Source organism: Carettochelys insculpta, chromosome 1, assembly GCF_033958435.1.
Source record: "Carettochelys insculpta isolate YL-2023 chromosome 1, ASM3395843v1, whole genome shotgun sequence".
Lineage (NCBI taxonomy): Eukaryota > Metazoa > Chordata > Testudines > Carettochelyidae > Carettochelys > Carettochelys insculpta.
The window spans coordinates 176,214,410-176,241,566 of NC_134137.1; the positions used below are offsets into that span (position 1 = coordinate 176,214,410).

Consider the following 27,157-nt stretch of genomic DNA (forward strand, 5'->3'; position numbering starts at 1 on the left):
TTTCTTGGTCTGTCTCTAAGCAGAAGAATGTATTTCACAAATTACTTGCTTTTTCTTGTTCTCATGCTTTATCTTCTCTACTAGTGCAGTATGGAAATATCAAGTCTATTCTATGTATTATTAAACACTGCTCTACTAAATACCTAATGGCAATTCCATTAAAGCAGAAGCCTATGCACTTATATACATCCCCAAGAAACTTTAGAGAGCAGCAGAGGAAAGTGGTTATGGTATGCAAGCTTTCTGTGTGCATGCTGAGTTTTTGCAATTCTAACCAATAGGCTGTCATGTAACTTCCCTTTCCTCTCCTGGGCTTGCTCTGGATATCTCCAGTGCACCAAAATCCACTTAGCTGTCACCTTGACTCTCTCAGATTTCTACTGTCTCTCTGATCTCCTTTTTTCCTTCTCAAGGTCTGTCTAATATTCTTTTCCCTTTTGGGACTCTCAAGTCCCACGGACTTCAGCCTAAACTCTAATTATTGTCTGGGACCTCGTCAGATCACTCTCATCTCTTTTAGTAACAGAGAGGAAGCCGTGCTAGTCTATATACTATCAAAACAAAAAGCAGTCAAGTCGCACTTAAAAGACTAGCAAAATAGTTTATTAGGTGAGCTTTCGTGGGACAGACCCACTTCTTCAGACCATAGCCAGACCAGAACAGACTCAATATTTAAGACACAGAGAACCAAAAACTGTAAGCAAGGAGGACAAATCAGAGAAAGAGAATCAAGGTGAGCAAATCAGAGAGTGGAGGGGTGGGGGGGAGGTCAAGAATTAGATTAAGCCCAGTATGCAGACTCTTCTAGGCTTGATTTCTCCACTTCTTCCTCCTGTCTCACTCACTTTACTCAAAGTCTCTCTCAGTTCACCTCTTCCCTTAGCTGCTCTCTGACTCTGCAATCTCTATCTCCCCTTAGCTTCTCTGGGCTTCTTAACACCCACCTTTGCAGGATGATTTTGGTTGTATACAATCAGTCCTTCTAACCACCCCCCCACTACTTCTGACACACACATACAGGCTACATCTACACGTGCACGCTACATCGAAATAGCTTATTTCAATGTAGCGACATCGAAATAAGCTATTTCGATGAATAACGTCTACAAGTCCTCCAGGGCTGGCAACGTCGACGTTGAACGTCGACGTTGGGCAGCACCACATCGAAATAGGCGCTGCGAGAGAACGTCTACACGCCAAAGTAGCACACATCGAAATAAGGGTGCCAGGAACAGCTGCAGACAGGGTCACAGGGCGGACTCAACAGCAAGCTGCTCCCTTAAAGGGCCCCTCCCAGACACACTTGCATTAAACATCACAAGATACACAGAGCCGACAACGAATTGCAGACCCTGTGCATGCAGCATGAATTCCCTGCTGCAGCAGCAGCAGCCAGAAGCCCTGGGCTAAGGGCTGCTGCCCACGGTGACCATAGAGCCCCGCAGGGGCTGGAGAGAGAGCGTCTCTCAACCCCTCAGCTGATGGCCACCATGGAGGACCCCGCTATTTCGATGTTGCGGGACGCGGATCGTCTACACGTTCCCTATTTCGACGTTGAACGTCAAAGTAGGGCGCTATTCCCATCCCCTCATGGGGTTAGCGACTTCGACGTCTCACCGCCTAACATCGAAGTTAACTTCGAAATAGCGCCCAACACGTGTAGCCATGACGGGCGCTATTTCGAAGTTGGCGCCGCTACTTCGAAGTAGCGTGAACGTGTAGACGCGGCTACAATAACACAGTTTACTTATCTTAAACCTAGATTTAGGGTTAGGAGCAATATGACATGTTTTTATGCTCTCTAAAGGCAGTCAGACAGATAGAGTGAACTCTTCTATAGCTGCGTGCACACAGACACACACACACACATAGAGCAATGGAAACACCAAAAGAAAAGTGGATCAAACACCCCAAAATATCTTTGAATATTTTAACTCATTAAGGTGCTACTTATTGCAGTAAACTCTTTCATATCAGCATTCTATCATCTGGAACTCTCAGATAACCAGGATTTTAACCATAAGCAAATTTTAATTACCTTTTCCATAAGTACAGTATAGTGAGAAGAAATACAATTAAATACAGCAAATACAGTAGAAGTTTACAGTCAACAATACTACTGTTGTTGGTAAATAAAGTACTCTGCATACATTTTTGTTTCTTAATATTTAATCTTGTTTTTCTTTACTGTTATGCATTGCTAGGTATATCTGTCTATTATCCAGAATATTTGAATATCCAGCAACCTCCTGGCAGCATCCAGGGCTGCTAGATATGAAAGAGTTTACTCCATCTGTCTGATTGCCTTTGTATATTCAGATTAATTCAGATAACTGTTGATAATTAATTTGGGCAGCAACATAGATCATTTTGTATTACTTAATAGCTTGAGTAATGCAATAGATGTAGTAGATTTTTTTTAAAAACAATTTTAAGTTAAAATAGATTCTTTATGTACAGGTTATGTTCTCCAATAGTTAGGGGAGTGGACTAAATGTCAGGGCTCCCAGACTATATTCACAGATTTAAAATAGATTCACTGTTTGATCATGGACAAGTCAGCAAGGTATGAATTTTGAAGTGCTTGATTTCTCAGAGGTGCTGAACATACACAGCTTCCAGTGATGTCAGTGTGAACATTCACTTCTCTATACTTCACCCCCTTTGTAAAAATGGTACAATAATACTCAGCTACTGATAGTTTACAAACCATTGTACTGTTTAATTTACTGTTTTCAGAAGAACACAAATGCAAAGGATTATTAGTAATGTCTCAGCATTGTCCACTTTATGTCAATATGAACACTCACAAGGGCGGGTGTTAAAATGGAAGACTTTTTGTCTGACAAGCTTTGAGACCAGTAATATGGATTTCTTTGCAAGAGTTGATTTCATTACAGGTTGAACCTCTCTAGTCCAGCACCCTCAGGACCTGACTGGTGCCAGACGAGAGAATTTGCCAGAACATGGAAGGTCAATATTGTCTAGCAGCATTACCAACACTTCCACTGTTCAAGGGGCTCTTAGAACGCATTCAGGGCTAAATTACAGCAAACTAACAGCACAGAACACTGAAAGCCAGGACAGGTGTCTATAAACAAACTTTATAGGACCACAGGAAACTTGGCCACACCCATGATAAGGGGTCGGCCAGCTAATTAAAATCATGCTGGATTATGGATGTTGCTGTATGAGAGAATTCCAGATTAGAAAGGTTCAACCTGTACTAATACCTTACCAGTGCATTTGGTGTAAGTGGTGCCTTGAGCTGTAGCAGCTGACACACAGAACCCAGAACTTTGGATTCCAAAGGCCTTGATTTTCAAATAATTAATTTTATAATTATACTTTTATAATTTTTTAAATTTTGTATTTGTGTACCTAAGTTTTCTTCTTGTATTTAGTACATGAAATATACTCAATGGTTTGTAAGGGAAAGTACAAACATGGCAAAGTATGGCAGAGATTAAGTAAGTGGTGTAAATGGACAGTGTCAATGCCAAAGTGTTTAACACTGTAATTAGAGAAAGCCACAGCACCCTGTAGCTAGGGCAAATTCTTTCTTCCAGTCACAACCAACCAACCACAACAGTTGCACTCCAAGTTCAGCGTCTTGTTTTCAGTAGTGACCTTCGCCTGATGCTTCTGAGCAATTTAACAAGTTGATAGTTTACCTGGCCAGTAGGGCAGTTCCCTGTAAACAATCCATATGATCAGTGTTCTCAGTGAAACATCAGATCTGAGTGCTTCTGTCTTTACTCTTGGGGGAATTCTGCATCATGCACAATGCAAGATTTTGCAGAGATTAGCACTGTGTGCCCAGAATTTCCTTTCCTCCACAGAAATGGGTTGCAGTGCTGCTGGCTCCCACGAAGAGCCAATGGACTGGCAGAGTCCAGCTGGCTCTTAGAATCTAGTGCCAGCGATAGGGGAGGGAGTTAAAGGGTTCCTGGCAGCTGCACTTCCCAGGATGCCCTCGGGGAAGGAGAGAGTGGAGCACAGGAAACTTCCTTTAAGTTTGGGTCTGAGCATCAGACTGTTTCTCCCTAGGAGGGAGATTGGCAGGTGTCTGGATTGAGAGGTGGGGAACTTGCAGCTGGGTTCTGGGAGGGGTGGGAGTGCAGCTATCTGGGGTAGTGGGGAGCCCATGGTTCAGGGTGTGCGTGGAGTGTATAGGCTGAGGGAATGGAGACTGCAGCTGGGCTCTGAAGGGGAGGGGTTGTGAGTGTCTAGCCCCTGAGCTGGACTCAGCATGGGAGAAGGGGACAAAGAAACAAGAACTGGGCTGTCTCAGAGGTTTCTGTGATGCAGTGTTTGGTGGTGGCAGGGGTGCATGTGCCTGTGTTCTTATAAGCATACTTACTGACAGGTCTTTTGAACTAAATTACAAAAATAATTGAAACTGATTTGATTATGTTGTGTTATTTCAACATATAAAATTTTCAGTATTTTCTAGACTTTTAAAATGTTGTACTTAATTTTTAACTTTTTGGCACAACACTTTTAATTTTTGGTGCAGAATGCCCCCAGGAGTACATCTTACAGAATGACTTGTTTTTAAAGCACTGTTCTTTATTCTACGCCCACAGGAAGTGTGTTTGGGTCAAAGACTTCAAGTGACTTTCAGTTGTTCAAAAGACACCCAGAAGGTCCAATTTGGTTTCACTGATGTCAGTGTGTGTTTTGCAATTGATTTTAATAGAAGATGGATCGGCCTCTGATCTTTTACATTGAAACATATATATCTGAACCCATTTTGCCTGCATTACAAATATTAATTGAAATCACATGTAGTTATTTGTCACCAAATGTGCTGCAGTATACAGCCCTAATGAATTTAGGCCCATGCCTGACACTTAGGTCAAACTTGGGTGGCTATTGCAAGGCACCTACATTCATACTTAGGCATCTATAAGTGGCGTCTTGATTGCAAACTTGTTGAGCACCCCTGACCTGCTATGGAACATATCCTAAAGGAATTGTTTGCTGCACAGTGAAAACTTAAAATTTCACACTGTCGAATTTCATCTTTTACACTGTCATGGGAAAGAAATATGATTTAAAAAAATTTACAACCTAGCTTTCACCTGGGGATTCTTTCAGGTGAAATATTAGAAACATCTTTACCTTTATAGGTATTCTGCATGGGAAATTTACTCCAGGAAAAGCAGGCCATGATACTGTGCCTGCATTTCTTGGTTATTTCTGCCAAGGCAGGGGAGCTTTAATCTCGGGGAGACTCTGGGGTAGGAGGATTTTGTAGGACCAGGGCACTAAGGAGTGACTGCCAATGGCATGCCTTGAATTCATGCATCTCCCAGCTGCTCTAGCCAGTCATAGCCTTCCTATCAAATAGCATGAGTCATTTTTGAGGAGGTGTTGACCAGCTGCAGGTTTCCCAGAAGGAGGAGGTACCTCCCCTTTGCCCCACCATGTGATCTGGGATTAAAAGACAGAGAGGAACAAACTATGGACTCCAGCTAGTAGCAGCACCCACAGAAGCAGCCAAAGTAGGGAGCTTTAGACCTTCAGATTCAGCAGATTTTCTGCAGTTTGATGACGTTTCTGCCCAGTGCTGACTGACTGTTTCCTCTAATTCTTTCCCTCTCTCCCAGGGTGTGTCTACACTGTAATCAAACTCTCAAGGGTGGTCCAAGTCAGTGGGCTTGGGTTTGCTGTGGTCAGGCTTACAGGGTTGTTTAACTGTGGGGTAGGTTTTCAAGCTCAGGGTGGAACCAGGGCTCTGAGATACTGGAAGGTGGGAGGATCTCAGAACCCAAGCTCTGGTCTGAGTCCAGAGATTTACACAGCAGTTTTTAGCTCCATAGCCTGGGCCCTGCTAGTCCACATCACCTGACCCTGCCCAGCCATGGCTAGGCTGTGGGTCTTTTATTCCAGCGTAGCTGTATCCCCTATCTCTTCACCTCAGCTTCTCTCAATGCTTGCTCACCTTACCATCTTCTCCCATGCCTTGTCTCCCTCCCTTCCCTTCAATGTCCCCTTTTCCTCCCCTTTTTCTTTCCGGTTAGCATATCCCCTCTAAACCAAACCCACTTAAAAAACAAAACTTAAAAGTAATATACCATTAGCTGTCATCAGATTGTTTTCTCTGTTTGTGTGATAGGCTCCTACTTCTACCTTGCACCTGTCTCATCTATTTCAATTGTCATCAGTTTGGGACAGGGACTGTTTGCTCTTCTGTGCGTACACTGCCTACCACAAATGTGTCCCATTCTTGGCTGGTCGCTAGACATTACTATAATAATGATTATGATTAATAATAAGAGGCAGAGAAAACCCTCTTTCTTGTTAAAACACACATACTGTTGTAAACTGGGCAATGGGAAATCAAGCATGCAGCCTGGTCTATATATAGTCAGACAAACCCTATGTTCCTGTATCACCTTCCTAATAAAGAACGTATTTCACATGCATGGCAAGCGAGCTTTAATTCATAGTATTCTTTTAGACAATGGGTTCTTATTGCAAATGATTATGAAATCTGTGTGTTTACACATTATGTCTATATCAACCACATTTTTTTAACTGAAAGAACAGAATGGGCTCAACTCCAGTCATTTCTCACATCGTACAAATTGATTAATAGGGAAAGTGTATCAGAGCTGCCAACAGAGGCAGTTCTAATACACTGGGATCCCTTAGCAGGAATATTTTTTGTGGATCCCCCCAACACGTACCAGAAACAAATGGGGGGGTCCCCTGAATGCTCAGCACCCTAAGCAATTGCTTAGTCTGCTTATGCCTAGCACTGACAAACTGCTTGCCAAGTTCTAAAAATAGTGCCTGCTGACTTGTTTTGGGAAGGGCACCTAGAAAACTTTGTCACTTAGTTCTGTACCTTATTTTCTATGTCTGTGTCCATGACAACCCAGATATGGAAATTGGCATTAGAAACAACACTGATATTTGTCACTGGCTTTCATAAGGTGTGTCTGCCGTTAGCTGTGTGCAGAATACCTGCAGAAGCTCAGTGAGGGAAGGGGAGCTTGGGTTTTCCGGATTTAAGTGACTGTCATCACTGTTGGTGATGGCACAGTTCATCCAGGAAATAAATTAAAAAAATTCCTCTTTCTGTATCCTTCTTCTTCAAGAATGTTACCTGTCTTTTGCTGAGCTTTCTATGTTGTGAGCTTTTATTTTTGCTGACCACAAAAACTACATTTGTTTCCATTCACTACTAAATCAACTAAAATCATGACATGTGCAATTATATATTGGACATGAAGGTATTCCTGGAACCTTAAAATACAAGGTACAAATCAGTTAAGCTTCTGGATGATTTAGAAACCTCAGATCCTTTGAAATAGTTGGCAATATGCTTACTGCATATTTGCAATTGCACAACTCTTCCTCTGTGTGCCTTTTAAAGTTCCTTCTTCCTTTTTTCTTCAAGTCCCTTGGCGGTAACAAAACAGCGTGGATTTTTTTGGTTGTTTTGCTTTGTTTTTGTTTTATTCCCCTCCTGTTCTCCCCCCCTCCCCCTTAGTGTAGTGCATTGTTCTGTGGAAATGGGTTGTTTTGAGTTCACACTTTGTTTTCCTGCTGTTTTTCTGGGAAGTTGGACATAGCACAAAAGATAAGGGAGCAGCTTGTAGGAAATGGGTTTGTTTGGGGGAACAATAAAAGAGCAACTGCTTGCAATCTTCCCACATGTAAGTTTTAATGTATAATATACAATAAATACATTTTTCTATGGCATTTATAAAAACAAGTGGAAGATAAACAAATCAGAGTTGTTCCTTTTAAGCTGTCTTCAGCTTTGTATGAATACTGCTTCATTTCATGTGCAAATGACTACTAATGCCTCCATTGTGCCCTGAGTTGTAGCAAAGAGGGGAAGCGCCTTTAATATTTCCTATTCTAATATAAATATCTAAATGCTCTGGGCTATGTACCATCCTCATTCCACAACTAAACTCTCACTGGCGTTTGTCTAAAGCAGTGTCTGGTCCTTTATGTTGGCTACGGAGCTTAGCAATGTTGCAAATGGTAATATATTCTAAAGAATTGTAGACAATTGTTCTAATTGAACTGACTACATCAAACATCAGAAGCTCAACCAACCTATGCTTGAATAAATCTGCTATGGATGCAGTTATGCACAGCTTGCTGAGATTTAATTATATCATTATCTACAAATACATTTTCTTTATATATATATGACACAATATATTACAAGTCAGATCTCTTTAATTAGCCATATATGTAATATGTGATCTGGCATAGTTGCAGCCTTTCGACAAGTCAGTGATAGTTCTCTGGTTACATTTAAAAAAATGTACTGAACTGAAGCCATGATTCAACGAAGTATTTCTTAAAGTTCAACAGATGCACAAATCTGTCCCTATTCAACAGAACTCATAAGCATTTGCTTAACTTGGTGCATGTGTGGAAGTCCCATTGGGACTTAGTTGTGTTCTTGACTGAATCAGGGCCTTAGTGCTGTAAAACTAAACTTGATATTCATTTAAGCAGAGCAAAAGGCAAAATTAATATATACTTGAGTACAAATTCAGATATTGATTATAAACTATTGTAGGAAGGCATGCCGAGTTCTGAACTACAAAGGCAATCAGGACAGGAAGGCATATTGCACTTATACCATTGGTGCACTTAAAAATTCATTTTGGTTTTTCAAATGCTTCAGGTCTGCTTCTGCACCTTCCTTAGCAGGTGTTGTGTGTCAATCCAACATTGCTAGTTTAGGATGTCCCATTTGTAACTCCACAGCAATCCACAAAACTCCGTTCAAACCCCATAGGTCAGTGATTTTCAACTACTGTGCAATGACACACTGGCATGCCATGAGAATTGTTCAAGTGTGCCGTGAAATTTCCTTAATTTTCCCTCAGCGCAGCTCTGCAAAGAGGCACTACGAGGGCCGGGGGGACTGAAAACCCCGTGCCTGCTGGGGGTCAAGCAGCAAAGCTGCTGTCCCACTACAGTGAGTTGGTGGGGAGGGGAGCCTGCTCTCCAGAGCTGCCTCTTCCTTTCCCAACCCTTCCAAGTAACCAAATAACTGCTTAAATTCTCAACATCCCATTTGATCCTTGTCTAGGTTGTTGTATGCACTGCTATGTTGTACACCTCTCTAGTAATACCATAACCATAGTAAGTATAAGTAAATGTGATGTGTGTGAGCAATCAATTCAGCTGAAAAAAAGCAGATATGCAGTGGAATTTTTTGTCTCATTCAAGTGTGCAGTGTTACAGAAAATGTTGGGAAGCGCTGCTCTAGATGCCTAAATTCACTCAGCTCCTATTTTCTCAGGGGAAAAGCCTCTTGACATCAGTGTTTCTGCCTTGGGCAAGTGCACTGTTGTCTCCCTCTAGATGATTGCGTACTTACCTCCTACCTAAGCCCCAGAATGGTCACATACTGAGCAAAGCTGATAGCCACCTAAAGGTCCCCAATCCAGTAGGCACGGTGAGAGGCCCCCTGCCAGAGTGGGTGAAATTCAAAATCTGACCCCAGAGAGAGGTGCCCTCCTCGCTTCTTGGGGATGGGGGAGACCCAGGTTCAATCCCTGGTCCCCCCGCACCTCTGCCAGAAATGGGAAAAGGATTCAACAATGGGTCTCCCTCCTCTCCAACTGATGCTCTAACCACTGAGCTATGTGATGGCCCATTATGAAGCTCTCTCCACTTCTTATGTTGAAGCTAAATCATGAGAGTGATTTCAGCAAGGGAGATTGGCTCCCATCTCTCAGAAGAGTGCCCTAACTACTGGCATGCAGAGTCATTCTCTGGCCTAACAACAGTTTCACTTTCAATAAATACCTAAATAGTTACTGGGCTAAAAATTATAAGGTGGCACAACCCTCTACACCTCCTCTCTAGCCATTTTGTGCAGTGTGGGGCAGGCATATAGCCCATTCTTACAAAAACTGCTTAGGCACCTCTCCTGCCTGACCCCACACATCTGGTTTCCATTTGTGGATAACTAAGCAGAGCTAGGCCCAGATTTAGAGGCCTGTCTCTGAGAGAGGGGCAGAGTTTCACTGACACCACTCTCATCCACATCTACCATTGGATAGCCACCCCCCACTAAACGTGCTGGCTTTTTCAGATCATGTTCTAAGTCGCCGACGTCTCCCCATTCACTGTGTATGGGCTTTCCACACCTAACTTATGCTGTGTGGTTCACAGTGTTGCGCCTGTGATTCTCTAGTCACCTACAAGTTAGGCAGTATGGTACACAGTATTGCAGCCCCCGGAGTCTCTTTGTGGATCCCACCCATTGTGACTATAATAAGTGGTCTTGGGTTATGGTTAAGTGGCAGAAAGAAGAGTTGTTAAGGTTTGCAATCTTATGGGACTTAGAATGTGTCTTTGGCTTCTCTCCTCGCTTAATCAGCTCCATTGGAATCTTGAATCATATCAAAGAAATCACATGGTATCTTTGTTTTGAGATTTCCTGGTTAAAAAAAAATTGCAAAACTGAAAATACAAAGATTCAAACGTCATTCAAATGCAAACTGTAATTTCATGTCAAGATAAGTAGCTTTCATAAAACACAATCATTCTTTGTGAAATGGTATTTAGATATTTGGTGCTCCCTGGTATTTCAGCCATATAGTATAACCTCCCAGAAAGAATCTGATTGCAAGACTAGAATGATGTCTGTGAATTGGGTGGTGCAGCTATTTTGGCCAGAAGACTAAATTTCACAATATCATTTTGATCTAATGGCAAGGAAAGTTCTTAGCAAGTGTGGCATGCAGCCTCAGCTCATTTCCTTTTGGGCTGTGTTCCACTTTAAAAACCCGCCACCCATTTTGTCAAACAAATCTTTGCTTGAAAGACAACTGTGATAAAAACAGATGTCAGTACTTCTTAACAGAATAGAAGACTGGCTGCTCGTTCAGATTGATAAGGTCCAACACTGGAATAGTGCGGGAGAGGCAGCGTGTTGGCACCAGTCCTGAAGATTAAAAGGAATTTTTGATCCAAGGACTCTCAGTTCCTTAGCTTTTTTTTTTTGAGTCTCAAAAGTTATCAACAAAACTGAAGGGTAAAATAGTTTGATGGAGCTGAAAATAGTCTCAAAATGAAAAGGCATATACAAGTCTGCTTAAATCACTTAAAGTAATAGCCCAACATGAATGTTAGTGTTTTACAATATGAAAGTATTAAAATAAACATTCAAAGCTAGATATTCTTTCATGTCAAATATACAGTATATAATGGGACTACTGAAGAATGCAACTATATTTTGTGGCACTTGAGTTTGTCTGGACCTAATTGTTTATTGATGAATACTCTGAGCCTGATTGATCATTGTGTTACTCCAGATTTGCACCAGTTTAGTGACATAGACTTTATACTTTCTATTCCTTAAAGAAAAGATTTTCAAGGCACAAAACCTTGTCAGGTGCCTAACTTGCTTTGGACGTCACAGAAATCGGGTACCTACTTCTCATCTTGCTTTTGAAAAGCTCACTCTAATTTTTCTTTTCAGTATCTGAGGTCTTTACATTAAATATTTCTGTTTAGTACCTTTATAATTATTATAATTCATGGTAATAAGGTAAGACCTGTCCCTTATTTCTGTGGTGTGCTCTGTACTTTTGAATTCTTATTCTTGAAGTGCCACATAATTAGATAATTATGCTCAGCCATTATAAGTCATTGATATTTGGCTGGAATAGCTCAATATTCAGCAATTTGGTTTTTTATAGCAATCATGTTTGTGCTTATTTAGGTCACTGCACAAGGCCATAAACCTTCGCCCATGTCCGAGATTTTAGGTAGCCAAGATTAGGATGAAACTACTTTAAGATCAGGCCTGTCAGAAGCCACAGAGAGCCACTTACGTGTTAGCGAAGTGGCCCACATACACCTATAGCAAACCAGTTGCAGGACTGGGGCTTTAATCTTTGAAGCTGAATAAGACTGCTCCATAATCTTGTGTAACCCTTCTGTTAACGCCAGATGCCTGCCAGAAGGGCCGGGTTCAACTCTTGTGGGGTTTTCCTATCAAGGATACAACCAACCGGCTCGAGCCCCCACCCAGTGGCCTGGGACAATTTCACTCCCGTGCTGGGTGCCTGTAAGGCGGTTCTCCCCCCCCTCGCAAGCACAGAGTCTGAGATAGAAATGGCTTGTTTAATGACCGTAACCTACCCCAAGGTTACAGCGACAGATGCAGTATATCTCAGCACAGAAGAGACAAAACCCCTTTTACCCAGATACCATCCCCATATGCAGTAGAACCCAGTCTCTTGCTGGGGCTCTTGGCCCGTTTCCACACACACACAGTTACAGGGTGTACCCTCTGCGGTGCAGTCCCAAACTGAAAGCCCACAGATACATCACCAGGGCAATACTAGCTGCCCACTTGTCTGTAGCCTCCCCTTGCTGTCACCAGCCGTCTGCCAGTCGCTGTCGTCTGCCGCCGCTCCTACCAGCCGCCCGCTGGTTGCTGTCGTCTACCATTGCCACCACTCCTACTGGCCACCTGCTGTCATCTACCACCGCTCCTACAGGCCACCCGCTGGTCCTGCTGTTGTCCGCCAGTCCTAACCCCACTGCTTGGGACTGCCCTAAGGCAGAACCCAGTGATTTTAGCTCTGTGTGGCCTCAGCTGCCACTCTGTGATTTCAGCTCTCAGTATTTCTAGTGTGGGGTTTCACAAACACCCTAGTATCCAGCTCTATCTTTTAACAGGTGGGGAGGGTTAGTCAAGCCAGGCTTATAGCTATATGGCCAAGGCATAGGCAGGGCCAAGGCACTCAGCAAGCTGGCTCAACCAGTACCCCTCCCCTTCTCTCTCACAATGCTTTAAACCAGGGAGCCCTGTGTAATCAATGTCTTACACAGCTAAGGCGACTGCCCTGTCCCCTACAACAACCCAGAGCATTGGTGAGATCTCACAACTCCCGCATTAAGTGTCAGCTTAAATTGTGATTTTACAACTACATGTTTACAATAGACCAAATCTCATGGCTTACTTGCTACCCGTTAGGCTTTGCCTGAAAAGGTATCACACATGCACACCTTTTGCATTCTTATGCAGATGACCTCTGGGAGACTCATTCCTCCCAGCCTTCAGCAGCACTGCATTCCTTCTGCCACATTCCCTAGACTTGTAAGAGAATGGAACGCTGCTGTTGGAGGTGTTAGTGAGGCAATGTTTAATTTGTATGATGCACACATTATGGGTGAAATGATTTTTCTCTTCCCATCAACATCCATTAAGATTGTCTGGGACCTTAATTTTTAAAAATGTACAAGTTACTTAAAAGTATTCTGGGGTGGTTTGAGAGACACTACATTGTGAAATGGGAGGTCTTTAAGTCAGGCAGTCATGTAGCCTTTCCGATCTGTGGAGGTAATATGTCCAGAAAGCTCCTGGCTATTACAGTTTTGTCTCTGTGCCTGGGAGACAGGATCGGCAGGTAAAGGGCTAGGAGCCAAAAAGACCTACTGTCAAGTCTCAGATTCTTGGTCAAGTCACTATACCTAAGTTTCCCTATCTGTAAAGTGGATATCAGTAATATTTGTCTTCCTTTGTAAAGAACTTTGAGAGCTGGGGATGAATGCCTGATGCTCTAAATGTCCTTTCCTGGACCAGATATTAAGACAGAAGCATATCTAGCAGCGTCTGCGGCAAAAATAGGGTTTGCTGATGTTCTGGAAATTATATTCTATGAAATTCTATGGTAAATTACACTGAAGTGTTGTACATTTCTAGTAATTAGAAAAACAATGTTTTCAATAAAATACAAAATATAAAACCTGCGTGTTTAGCGTTTCAGGCCTTATCCACACTCTTATTTCCAGTGAAGTCAAGAGTATGACTTGCATAATAAGAGCTTCAGGGTCAGACATCAAATACTAGCACGGCTTTCTCTCTGTTACTAATCAAATACTTGTGGCTTTTACTCTTAGATAAATCTGGCCTTAAATTTTATAAACTTGTTGTAGGATTTTATTATTATTATTATTTGTTGTTAGTTACAAGTGGGACTGTAGAGGTTTCTCTCCCTTGCTTTCAAAATATCCTTTGTATTTTTCCCAGCAAGAGGTGAAGATACCAGATAAGTGGCAGCACCAGACCTTAACAAGGATTACCACTGACTTCTCAAGTGCCCTTTTCAGATAGGTGGAGGATGTTAACTGAACTGGCAATAAGATTCTCATGGGTGGAGGTGAGGATGACATCTGTCTTTCCTATCTTGTACTTGCCAAGGCTTTTTGTTTTTCCTGAACTCTCATGAATATAATTTGTGGATTTTCATCTGATCTAATGAATCATGTCTTCGAGGTGTATCGGTAAAAAACATTCCAGATGTGTGCTGCAACTCGCGAAGCAGGTGGCTTCATTTTAGGTTGTGTTTTTTTTTCCCAACATATTTTCACAGATTATTGTTTATCTGTTGAAGATGTTTCTTTTGAGGATGATGAGAATAAAGTTGTAAGTATGGCATGGCCCAGAAAGCTGTAGCAAGCTTTCAGCAGTAATCATTTGACTTTCTTTTCACTTACTACTGCCTGATGCACTGATTTCAAGGATCAGAGACTTGGCTATAAACTTGACTGCAAGTTTGGGCTGAAACTCCTTCAGCATTTTAACATCAGCATTCACAGAACCCTGCAGCAGGATTGAGGTTCTGTTGGTTCCACAGGACTGCATTAATGAAAGGAGCAAGTGAAATGTACTCTGTTGTAATCAGAGCTGAGTGGACAAAAAAAAGCAGAAAAAAGATTGAGAGAATTTGTGGGAAAATACTAAAATCTCTCTGCAGTTTGTCATAAATAGTACTGCAGAAATGTAATTCACTTTGTCTTTCCTTTTTTTTTTAAATAAAGGATTTAATATGTAAATATAAGTGAAGGCTAGAAAGAGATTTGATGCCTAGCATACCAGGAGTTAAAGTACTTTTAAGTGCTTGAAGCGTGCGTGCACGCACACACACGCACGCCACATGTGCGTGCGTTTTGGTTTGGTCTTAAAGCAGCATGGGGAAATCTGTCTCTCTTGAGCAGTTTGCAGGGTATTAGCGATTTGCAGATGTCAGTGGCATAAAATTGCAAGAAGCAGTGCAGTAGTGAGTGAGAGTCCCATATAAGACTTTGCTTCAGCACCCTGCATTGCATGTTTCAGATCTGAGTAGTTTGGAATTGTCTGCCTGAAAGATTGCTTGATGTTCTGTGATCTATCCTCATCAGTTTGACCACTGACCCATAGTAGGGTATCTGTGGCAAGGTAAACATGATATTCTTTAGTCAGTTGTCGATGAAGCCTTCTTGAAAAGGAAGAGAGCAGCTTCTTAAAGCTGTGGAAATGCATTTTAGAAGAAAAGTGTATGTAAAAGAAGAAGATAAAATTAGCAAGCTGGGGCCATGAATTTCTGAAAGCTATGCTAAAAATCACTTGAAAGGGTTACATTAGTCTGTATGTGGTGCTCTTATCCTAGCGTGTGCTGATTTTTATTTGGTTTGTTTCTATGACCAATTTGTAGTGGCCAAACATCTGCCCCAACATTTGAAAACATTTTCATTTTCATTGTCAAGAGACAGCTAAACATGGGGAAGATAGAAGATGAGTGGGTAGAAATTTTGTATTGCTCTCTGGCTCTTGAACATTAAATGTCTTTTGGAAGGGTTTAGAAGTAGAATTGACTTTTCACATACATCTGTATTCTTTTGAATTCATATACCTGTATCGTTTATCACCAGTATACTTAAGTGATCTATAGATTCGACCAGCTAGATGAATGTGAGAATGGAGAGAAGTTGCAATCATGATGTTTTATAAGGGGAAGTTCAGGTACAAAGCCTGAAAAAATTGAGCAATGGAAATATTTGTCCAAATCTTCAGATGTTGTAAAACATAGCAAGTTATGTTGGTACAGTGAATGCCAGAATAATGCAAATAGTTAGCAGGGCTGGTCAAGAAATTTTTGACAGAGCCATTTTCTATCAGAAAATACAAATTTGTCAAAGTTGGGTTCTTGTCTACAGTGAAATTTCCATTGGGAAAATATCAAGTCAAATCATTTCAATTTTTTCACTTTGCTAGTGACAAAATGTTTAGTTTTGATAGAAGAAATGTTTAATTTTGACTTAATTATTTTGATTCATTTAGTTTACATTATTTAAAAGTATTAATTAAGTACAATATTATATTCCTATATTTGATAGTCAGTATATTAACATTTTCTATTGTCTTTTAATACTTAGATATTGTCCAAATAAAACATTCTGACACATCAGTATGAAAAATTGAGATCTTTGTCATTTTTTACAAATTTTGATCATTCAACTATTTGCTCATCTCCAGAAAAAAACTTTTTTTTAAATGTCAGAATTTCGTGCATAACAGAAATTCTGTTTTCTAATTAACTCTAGCACTTAAGATAAGAAAGGGAAATGGGAAATATCGGGAACCTGATTTCCATGTTGGGTCATATAATCTTTTGAATCTGGGAATATTCTGATAAATAAGCATTATTATCGATTCAAGTTAGATGAGGGAGAAAGGAACTTATAGAGATGGTACAGAATATCGTGCAAATAGTACCATAAAAAATTAAGTATATAAGTCAATACACTGAAAAGCAAAGGAATCTGTTCCTTTATTCAACAGGCTTTAAAAGGTTGCTCTTGGAATATTGTTTACATTTTGCTGATATACCTTTAAAAATTATTACCAGGTTATAGAAAAAGTACAGGGGAGGGCAACATATTCATTTTGTGGCTCTGGAGGTTGGTGTTGCAAGAAAACACTTGAAAGATTTAACATGTTTCATCTGGAACATAAGGAGAATAAGAAGTCATCTCTCCTTATGGATTTCAGGTAAACAGCCAACAAATTCTGGGATATCCAGTCCTGGAGGAATTCTGCAATTTTACTGTGTCTCTAAATGCATCAATTGCAAATTTTACCTGGGGCTGGACAATTTGTCTACCAGTAATCAAGAGGATACAAATCATAGCAAATCATCATGGGAGGAAAGAGTGAAGTTAAATATTAAGAATTCCTTTTCTTAGTGTTTGATCCAATGCCTATCAAAGTGAATGGAAAGGCTACATCTGACGTTAATAGAAATTGGACTGTGTCCTTCGTATGTTATTGGAATGTTGAACAGTCTACTGTAGGATGATATGGAAGCAGACTGCATAAATGAGTCTCAGGCAAAAAAGGGAGATGCCCTGTATGTGGTATAAAGATAATAACAGATTTGATTTTATTGTAGCTAATGTTTCCAACAAGTAATAGCAAAAGTACATCTGATGCGAAAAAGCATTAGAGATCTGGGGGTTGAGGGTAGGTTAACATAAACAGGGTTGAATCAAACACAGTTTAAAGAGAAAGCCCGGAGGTGTATCCCACCTCATCCTGGATACAAATAGGAAGTATTTTAGATAAGAGCCTATAAACCATTGAAGGAGGTGTCACCCATAAGGTAGAGTGTGGTCCAAAAGTCAGCAGAGTACATAAGGTTATGGGTGGAGCACTCCCCATGTTGGGATCCATCCTTTCTCATCCTGCGGTCAACCAAAGGAGGAGGAAAGTAGCCCTCTAGAGATAGTTTGTCAGGTGAGCAGAAGCTGATGCTTCCCCCGACCCGGTCCCTCATCATATTTTCTCATCCCTCATTGCCTGTCTGTGTCATCCATCTTTGTCTGAATTGTAGTTGAGTTGAAAACTTTTTACTCCATAAACGTCCAGGTGGCACCACTCAAAAGGCAGGAGAGAGTCCATGTCCTTGGGTGGGATTGCACCCAGCAATGGGCTCAATTTTCCATCCTCTTCTATCCAGCGCAGTTCCCATACATAAAACATAGTCCATCAGGTAAGAGAAGACTATACTTCCCCTGACCTCATCCCATGTCATAATCCATAAACACATTTCATTGGGTAAAAGAAGCCAATGCATGCCCTGACTTTGTTCCTCATCACGGTTCATAAACACAGTCTACCAGGTAAAGAAAACCAGTGTTTCCCCTGACCGTGTCCCTCATCACAGACCAAGGCATCAAATCAAAGTCTGTCAGGAGGAAGAGCTCAGCACTTCCCCTGACCAAGATCCTTGCTGCAGGCCTTCTGAGTTGTCCCTCATTGTCCATTGGGGGTGGCGATGCCCCAGAGCAAAGTCTGGCACGAAAAAGCCTTGGGCACGATTCTTTGAGTCCCTGTCTCATCGGTCATCCAGTCCATCATTTTCTCCTAGGGTCGTCTGCAGTGCTGCCCAGAAATTTAGGGATATAGTTCAGCAGGGAATTCACCACTCACTGTCCTCTGCTCCGTACCTCTCCAGACATTTATGCTCTCATATGTGGCCTCTCCCATCACCTCAGGAGAAAAGAAGCCTCTCAGGAGGGAAAGTGGGTGAGGCCCCCGGCTGCCTCCTTCCCAGGTGGGAGACCACAAGAATCTACTCAGAGACTGGGGCTATGTTTAGTCGGGATGGTCAGTTGGTATTATCTCAGGACTCATCTGGCAGTGGCATGCCTGGTCATTTGTCCTCATCTTGTCATTGTGGCCCTTTGCAGCACCTGTGGGGGAAAGCAGAGCAAGGAAGGAGGGCGAGAAATGAAGTCCCCCACTGCTTCCTTCTTTGGGTGTAGGCCTGATGAGTAGTTGTTCCACATTGTCGGTTATGTTGGGCACCTGCAGAAAGGCACAAGCCTTTATTCAAACTTGTTTAACATCCTGGTACACGATATATTTCAGTAATCTCCTGCATTAGTAAATTAAACTGGTTAATGGTATGCTATATTAAGAAGTATATTATTCTGTTGATTTTAAATTTTTCTGGGTTTAAAAAAAATCTTCCCCTGTGTCCCCAGTTTATGAGATTGGAATAGAAAGAGGAATTGATCAGTTTCTATATAACCCTCAGAATGAAGAGTACCTCCATCATGTTTCCTGTATCCTCTACATTCCAGGCCAAACAATCATGCATTTGATTAAATAAACATCTTTGTCCTCCTTATTTTATGCCTATTTTAAAGCATTACTTGATCTATTTTTCTAGTTATTTGTCAGTCTATTATTCTGTCTTTTTCACTTACCAGCAAAGTATAAACCAAACCCCCACACAAATACAAAAAGATAGTGAGTGCTTTACCACTAGAACAAAAAGTCCCAGGGAGAAGCAAGAAGCCAAGTATTGTGGAGTAGCAGGAGAAAAAAAAATCTGTTCTTTTGTGCTGGTGATACTCTCCAGGGAATTTATGCCAAAAATTGAAAATATTTGGCTAATATGAATTTCATATTTTGTAATTTATCAAAGCGTTATATTCAATTCACATACGTGAATAATCTTTCCTGTCTGCCATGGTAGCATGTGTCTCTTCACGCTATGTCATGTAACTGCTAGTTACTGGAAATGAAAACTTTAACTTCTGAGGTATCATGAAATCCAGGAAGATGATCCATCTGTGACTGTAGCTGTTCCCATAAAAGTGTAAACTTTGACAAATTTAAAGGAAGTCTATTAATAGATCTGTTTAATAAAATATTAATACTTACTTTCCTTTACCCATTGACCTACTTGAAGCTGCTAAACTGTTTGGATGACTGTTAATGCATGTGAAAAAATATCATGAAAATCAGCAATGAAAAACATTTAATAGAAATACGTCTGACATTCGCATGCACAATAAATGCACTGAATTATTTACATTGCTTTTTAATAATTTTTAAACTTATACTTCTATTTTTTTACTTTGCATTTGTATTTAGAAAATAGTGAGATAGTATGTTACATGAGTTATGTTAAATTTGAGAAATCACAGTTAGAGTATGCTTTAGTAACCTTCATGATTGAGGTGAGTGCAATCAGCCAAACACGGCATATGAAAGTCATTTTACTCATTACAATTTAGAGCTGATCAAATAATTAAAAGTCTGCTCTCTGTTTCTCTGACGATTGATGAAAGAATTAGTCAGTAATGTTTCAATGACTATTATTTGTCTATTTATGGAGCTTATTAAAAAGGGAAAAACGCGAAAATTCTGGATCATAGAGACTTAGTCAATACAGAGAAATCAAGGATAGCTGGTATGGGCAAAAGCAGAGAAGGAGAAGGAGTTGAAAGCCATTTACTGTCTGTTTTTATATACCATGTTGCTAAGTGAATCAGAAGATTGTATGTATATGTATGTACACATGATATTCTTATACATAAACTAGGCAAATACAACTTAGATGGGGCTACTATAAGGTGGGTGCAAAACTGTTTGGATAGCTGTACTCAGAGAGTAGTTATTAATTGTTCTCAATCCTGCTGCACAGGTATAACAAGTAGGGTTCCTCAGGGGTCTGTTTTGGGACCAGTTCTGTTCAATATCTTCATCAACGATTTAGATATTGGCATAGAAAGTACGCTTATTAAGTTTGCAGATGCTACCAAGCTAGGAGGGATTGCAACTGCTTTGGAGGATAGGGTCAAAATTCAAAATGATCTGAACAAATTGGAGAAATGGTTTGAGGTAAACAGGATGAAGTTTAATAAAGACAAATGCAAAGTGCTCCAATTAGGAAGGAACAGTTTCACATATACAGAATGGGAAGCAACTGTCTAGGAAGGAGTATGATAGAAAGGGATCTAGGGGTTATAGTGGATCACAAGCTAAATATGAGTCAACAGTGTGATGCTGTTGCAAAAAAAGCAAACATGATTCTGGGATGCATTAACAGGTGTGTTGTGAGCAAGACACAAGAAGTCATTCTTCCACTCTGCTCTGCACTCGTTAGGCTTCAGTTGGAGTATTGTGTCCATTTCTGGGCACCACATTTCAAGAAAGATGTGGAGAAATTGGAAAGGGTCCAGAAAAGAGCAGCAAGAATGATCAAAAATCTAGAGAACATGACCTTTGAAGGAAGGCTGAAAGAATTGGGCTTGTTTAGTTTGGAAAAAAGAAGATTGAGGGAGAACATGTTAGTGGTTTTCAGGTATCTAAAAGGGTGTCATAAAGAGGAGGGAGAAAACTTGTTCTTCTTGGCCACTGAGGATAGAAGAAAAAGCAATGGGCTTAAACTGCAGCAAGGGAGGTTTAGGTTAGACATTAGGAAAAAGTTCCTAACTGTCCGGGTGGTCAAACAGTGGAATAAATTGCCAAGGGAGGTTGCGGAATCTCCATCACTGGAGATATTTAAGAACAAGTTTGATAAATGTCTATCGGGGTGGTCTAGACAGTAGCTGTTTCTGCCATGAGGGCAGGGGGCTGGACTCAGTAACCTCTCAGGGTCCCTTCCAGTCCTGGGATTCTATGATACTATGAAATCAAGAGAGAATTTCCATATTTCTTAATATAATTTTTTGTATTTTCCTACAGGACAAATAATGGATTTTAATATGACACCATGGCCGCGTCTACACGTGCACGCTACTTCGAAGTAGCGGCGCCAACTTTGAAATAGCGCCCGTCACGGCTACACGTGCTGGGCACTATTTCGAAGTTGAAATCGACGTTAGGCGGCGAGACATCGAAGTCGCTAACCCCATGAAGGGATGGGAATAGCACCCTACTTCGAAGTTGAACGTCGAAGTAGGGCACGTGTAGACGATCCGCATCCCGGAACATCGAAATAGTGGGGTCCGCCATGGCGACCATCAGCTGGAGGGTTGAGAGACACTCTCTTTCCAGCCCCTGCGGGGCTCTATAGTCACCGTGTGCAGCAGCCCTTAGCCCAGGGCTTCTGGCTGCTGCTGCTGCAGCTGGGGATCCATGTTGCATGCGCAGGGTCTGCAACCAGTTGTCGGCTCTGTGGATCTTGTGTTGTTTAGTGCAACTGTGTCTGGGAGGGGCCCTTTAAGGGAGAGTCTTGCTGTTGAGTCCGCCCTGTGACCCTGTCTGCAGCTGTTCCTGGCACCCTTATTTCGATGTGTACTACTTTGGCGTGTAGACGTTCCCTCGCAGCACCTATTTCGATGTGGTGCTGCCCAACGTCGAAGTTGAACGTCGACGTTGCCAGCCCTGGAGGACATGTAGATGTTATTCATCGAAATAGACTATTTCAAAGCTATTTCGATGTAGCGTGCACGTGTAGACGTAGCCCATCTCTCTCATTATTGTGAGCCATACTTATAGTGCTAAATATTACTCTGTCTTTGCAATGTCTGAGGATTGGCTTAAATGCTGAAGTGCATTTGACCATTAATTGCTCAAAGCACCATAGGGTTTAAGCTTACAACAAAAGCCATTAAAAAGTTAGTATTTGCCAATTCTCACCACACAGTGCCCACACATGTGCCACAGGTGTCTTCTACTTAAAGTACAAGGACAAGCTGTGGTCATCTCAGGTATAATTGTGTGGTAGCGGATGACACATCATGAAATTTCAGTTGCAGTCACTGTAGTTTGAAAAGAAGCAGATGGCAGAAAGTATGATTCTATGAATCCTGACAATCAGAAGGAGCTGTGGAATGGGAGTTAACCATATTACATGTTTCCAGAGGTGAAATCCAGGCCCCTCTGAAGTCAATGGCAAAACCCCCACCAACCTCTGGGGTGAAATACTGGCCTCACTGATGTGCTGGAGAAGGATGATTAGTCACAGAGGAAGTAAGGATAGACTGTTTTAGGTCATTCTTTTACAAATACAGCAATGAAGGGTCCTGTGGCACCTTATAGACTATCAGAAAAGTTTTGAACATGAGCTTTCGTGAGCACAGACTAACTTCATCAGATGCTGGTCTTGGAAATCTGCAGGGCCAGGTATAAATAAGCCAGAGCAAGGGTGGGGATAACAAGGTTAGCTCAGTCAGCAAGGGTGAGGCTTACTACCAGCAGTTGATCTGGAGGTGTGAACATCAAGGGAGGGGAAGCTGCTTCTGTATTTAGCCAGCCATTCGCAGTCTTTGTTTAAGCCTGAGCTGAGGGAGTCAAATTTGCTGATGAATTGTAGCTCAGAAATTTCTCTTTGGAGTCTGGTCCCGAAATTTCTTTGCTGTAGGATAGCTACTTTTAAGTCTGCTACTGTGTGTCCTGGGAGATTGAAGTGCTCTCCTACGGGTTTTTGTATATTGCCATTTCTGATATCTGATTTCTGTGCGTTTATTCTTTTACGTAGAGACTGTCCAGTTTGTCCGATGTATATTGCAGAGGGGCATTGCTGGCACATGATGGCATAAATTATATTGGTAGATGTGCAGCTGAATGAACCCACTGTGGTGTGGCTGATCTGGTTAGATCCTGTAATGGTGTTGCTGGTGTAGGTATGTGGGCAGAGCTGGCAATGAGGTTTGTTGCATGGATGGGTCCCTGAGTTAGAGTGACTGTGGTGCGGTGTATAGTTGCTGGTTAGGATTTGCTTCAGGTTGGCAGGTTCTCTGTGGGCAAGGACTGGTCTGCCTCCCAAGGTCTGTGAAAGTGGGGGATCATTGTCCAGGATGGGTTGTAAATCCCTGATGATGCACTGTAGAGGTTTTAGCTGAGGACTGTAGGTGATGGCTAGTGGTGTTCTGTTGGTTTCTCTCTTGGGCTTGTCCTGTAGTAAGAGGCTTCGTGGCACCCGTCTGGCTCTGTTGATCTGTTTTTTCACTTCCTCAGGTGGGTATTGCCGTTTCAAGAATGCTTGGTAGAGATCCTGTAGGTGTTTGTCTCTGTCGGAGGGGTTGGAGCAAATGTGGTTATATCTTAGTGCTAGGCTGTAGACAATGGATCGTGTGGTGTGTCTGGGATGGAAGCTGGAGGCATGAAGGTAGGCGTAGCGGTCAGTGGGTTTATGGTACAGTGTGGTATTGATGTGGCCATCGTGTATTAGCACCGTGGTGTCCAGGAAGTGGATCTCCTGTGTGGACTGTAGGGAGTGTCCTGAGCAGATGGTGTAGTTTCTTAGTATATTCTTCGGTGGGATCTGAGGAAAGTAGCCTGTAAAATTTGGTATTGGAGAGTTGTCTGGAAGACTCCTTCTGGTAGTCAGACCTGTTCATGATGACAGTAGCTCCTCCTTTATCTGCCTCTTTGATAATAATGTCAGGGTTGTTTCTGAGGCTGTGGATGGCATTGTGTTCAACCTCAGCCTGGAACAGTCCACACAGGAGATCCACTTCCTGGACACCACGGTGCTAATACACGATGGCCACATCAATACCACCCTGTACCATAAACCCACTGATCGCTACACCTACCTTCATGCCGCCAGCTCTGCCCACATATCTACACCAGCAACACCATTACAGGACCTAACCAGATCAGCCACACCACAGTGGGTTCATTCAGCTGCACATCTACCAATATAATTTATGCCATCATGTGCCAGCAATGCCCCTCTGCTATATACATCGGACAAACTGGACAGTCTCTACGTAAAAGAATGAACACACACAAATCAGATATCAGAAATGGCAATATACAAAAACCCATGGGAGAGCACTTCAATCTCCCAGGCTACACAGTAGCAGACTTAAAAGTAGCTATCCTACAGCAAAGAAATTTCAGGACCAGACTCCAAAGAGAAATTTCTGAGCTACAATTCATCTGCAAATTCGATGCCCTCAGCTCAGGCTTAAACAACGACTGCAAATGGCTGGCTAAATACAGAAGCAGCTTCCCCTCCCTTGGTGCTCACACCTCCAGATCAACTGCTGGTAGTAAGCTTCACCATTGCTGACTGAGCTAACCTTGTTATCCCCACCCTTGCTCTGGCTTATTTATACCTGGCCCTGCAGATTTCCAAGACCAGCATCTGATGGAGTGAGTCTGTGCTCATGCTCAAAACTTTTCTGTTAGTCTGTAAGATGCCATAGGACCCTTTGTTGCTGTTACAGATCCAGACTAACACGGCTACCCCTCCAATACTTGATGTTTTACAAATGTTCACTTCATAGACCCTATGTCCCAACAGTCTTCCCAGCAGAGAGAGGAGACATCTCATGTCACCCAGAGCTCAGTAGGAAAATAGCAAGAGAACTAATAAATGGAATACTTGTAATGAAGGGTTCACTCTGCCACTAAGCCCACATCACTTATCCCAGCAGCCAGTCTCAGGAGATGACACCACATTGAACTGATTTATCTCAATATACACCAATTTAGTGAATCTCATCTTTTAAAATCTCAATTTGTTTTCTGTTCTCAGTTCAGAATGTTCTTTGTTTATGTGAGAGCCAGGTTTTGTTTCAAGGCTGAATAAATCATGTTTCTGATTCAATTGTGGGTGGGAGATTAAGTGAATAAAGTCCATGAGTGGTATTTTGATGCCACTTCTGAGTACAGCTTAATCTGTAACCAATATATCACAACATCCTGGCTTGCCATAGTTGCAATCTTGCTTCTGCTTTCTCTTGTATAATTCACGCTGTCTTACACATATTTATGGCAATCAGGATGGCCAAAGTTAACATTACATAATGTGTTATTCTGATTTAGTCCCTGACTCCTCAGTGAAGAAAAAGAGAAAGAAGTGGGTAGAAAACAGTCTCAAACACTGGATGTCAGTCCGTTCCGTGCCGTGGGTACCTGATGCAGCGGGCGGGGGTGTATATTTTCATGGAATATTACTCAGAACTTTGTAAGACAAAATATACTCCCCCCCACACACAAGTAACTATTACTTGAAAGCTTATTATATGAAAATTAAAAACTTGGATGTAAGTGTAACCTCTTTTCTCTCCTCCTTGGGTAACTCAGGAGAGAAACGGGGCTACATAAGGATTCCTAGCTAATTTGGTAAATGATTCAACAGTAGCCTCAAGGCACACTGTGATCGTTTCCTTCCAGCCCTTCTTCAGGCTTAACCACTGTGGATCCAGTCTTTGAGGGAAGGAGGTTTCAGATGGGAATCCACAGAAGTAGTATGTAGGATACATCCCTCCACAGATTTTCCTGGCAGAAGTGGCAATTTAAGAAGCGTTCCAGAAAAGTAAGGTCAGCAGTTCTTAGCAGCAGGGGGACATGCTGTGTGGGGAGCTGGGGTATAAAGGACAAATTACCCCAGAAGACTTCCTCCCCTCCCATTAGCGTGCAATGAGGCATCTTCACACCCCACCAGGGCCCTGATGAAGTCAGAGGTTCTGAACTCTGAGCAGTTTGGTGGTAATGGTGGGGAGAAATTGGCTAATGGTTGGGGGAACAATGGAGAATCGGGCCGGTCACAATCAGGTCCAAGCAGCAATCTCTGTGGGCTATTGCCATAAAATTAACAGCAATGACACTCTACAAAGTATCCAATATTCTGACACAACTCCTTGATATGAAGAGGGAGATGGTTCACAGCAGGGGTCAGCAACATTTCCATGGCAGAGTGCCAAAATTTGACCTTTTGATCTCCACATATGGTACAAGTGCCAGCGATATTTTTTAAAGCCACTAACAGTCCTACTTACAGCAGCTTCATTAATAAATAAATAAAGACACAGAGCTTTGCTGTTTAGGTGGTGGTCGGCAACATTACCTGTTCTTTGTTAATCCACAGGCAGGATGGCTTTGAGCAAGCTCCCACCTGCATGGGGGTGGAGGGACTGGTCTGAGCTCCCTCCTCACATGCTGATGAAAATTGGCTTGCATGCCACTCTTGGCACCCATGCCCGGGTTGCTGAGCCCTTATATACAGTGTTGCCAATTCTTGTGATTAGTTTATGACTTTAATGATAATTGGACTTTTTTAATTAAAAACCCTGATCCTGGCAACAAGAGGTTAAGTGATCACATCAGCTTTCATTTAACCATGCCAGTCCTAATGGTTGCAGAGCGTAGCAGAGATATTAACAAAGTGAGACTGAAAGGCTTAGAGATAGAAAAAAATTAAAAGAACCCAAAACAGACTAAATCATTTTACAATCTCATGGGTTTTGAGCCAATCATGTGTACATATTTTTAGGACTGACTAGTCATTTTTGAATGACTGAGGTTGCTAATATTGCGTTTGTTCTTTCCCCTGCCATAGCTCTAGCTCTGTTCTCTCTCCCATTTCCATTCTCCTTGTCTGAATGGCCCCATTGTCTTCTTTGTGGTATCATGTTAGCTGTTAAGAGAGAATGGGCTAATGCACCAACCACAGGCTGTGTCCTCAAGGAGGATTGGTCCGTGGTTTAGTGCCTCCTCCAAAACAGGGCTGTTACATCTAGCTCACCCATCTGGTCAGTATGTCTAGCTCATGCCAAATGGGTAACTCATATTTTGCTGTCCGTTGAGGTTGTGTGTTGCACAATGTCCAAAGGATCAACCAAGCCA

The 27,157-nt window shown here is 41.9% G+C and overlaps 1 protein-coding gene across 6 annotated transcripts in view; it reads left to right on the top strand.

Moving 5' to 3' along the window:
• Window positions 1-27,157, top strand: part of ERG (ETS transcription factor ERG) — a 234,874-nt gene that overhangs the window by 159,083 nt on the left and 48,634 nt on the right. The window contains exon 2 of one of the 6 annotated variants that reach the window (XM_074996050.1): window positions 14,045-14,174. The exons of the other annotated variants lie outside the window; for them this stretch is intronic. Coding sequence (XP_074852151.1) covers window positions 14,136-14,174 — 39 coding nt within the window. The 5' untranslated portion in view covers window positions 14,045-14,135. The remainder of the gene's footprint in view (window positions 1-14,044; window positions 14,175-27,157) is intronic. 6 annotated transcript variants of the gene reach the window in all.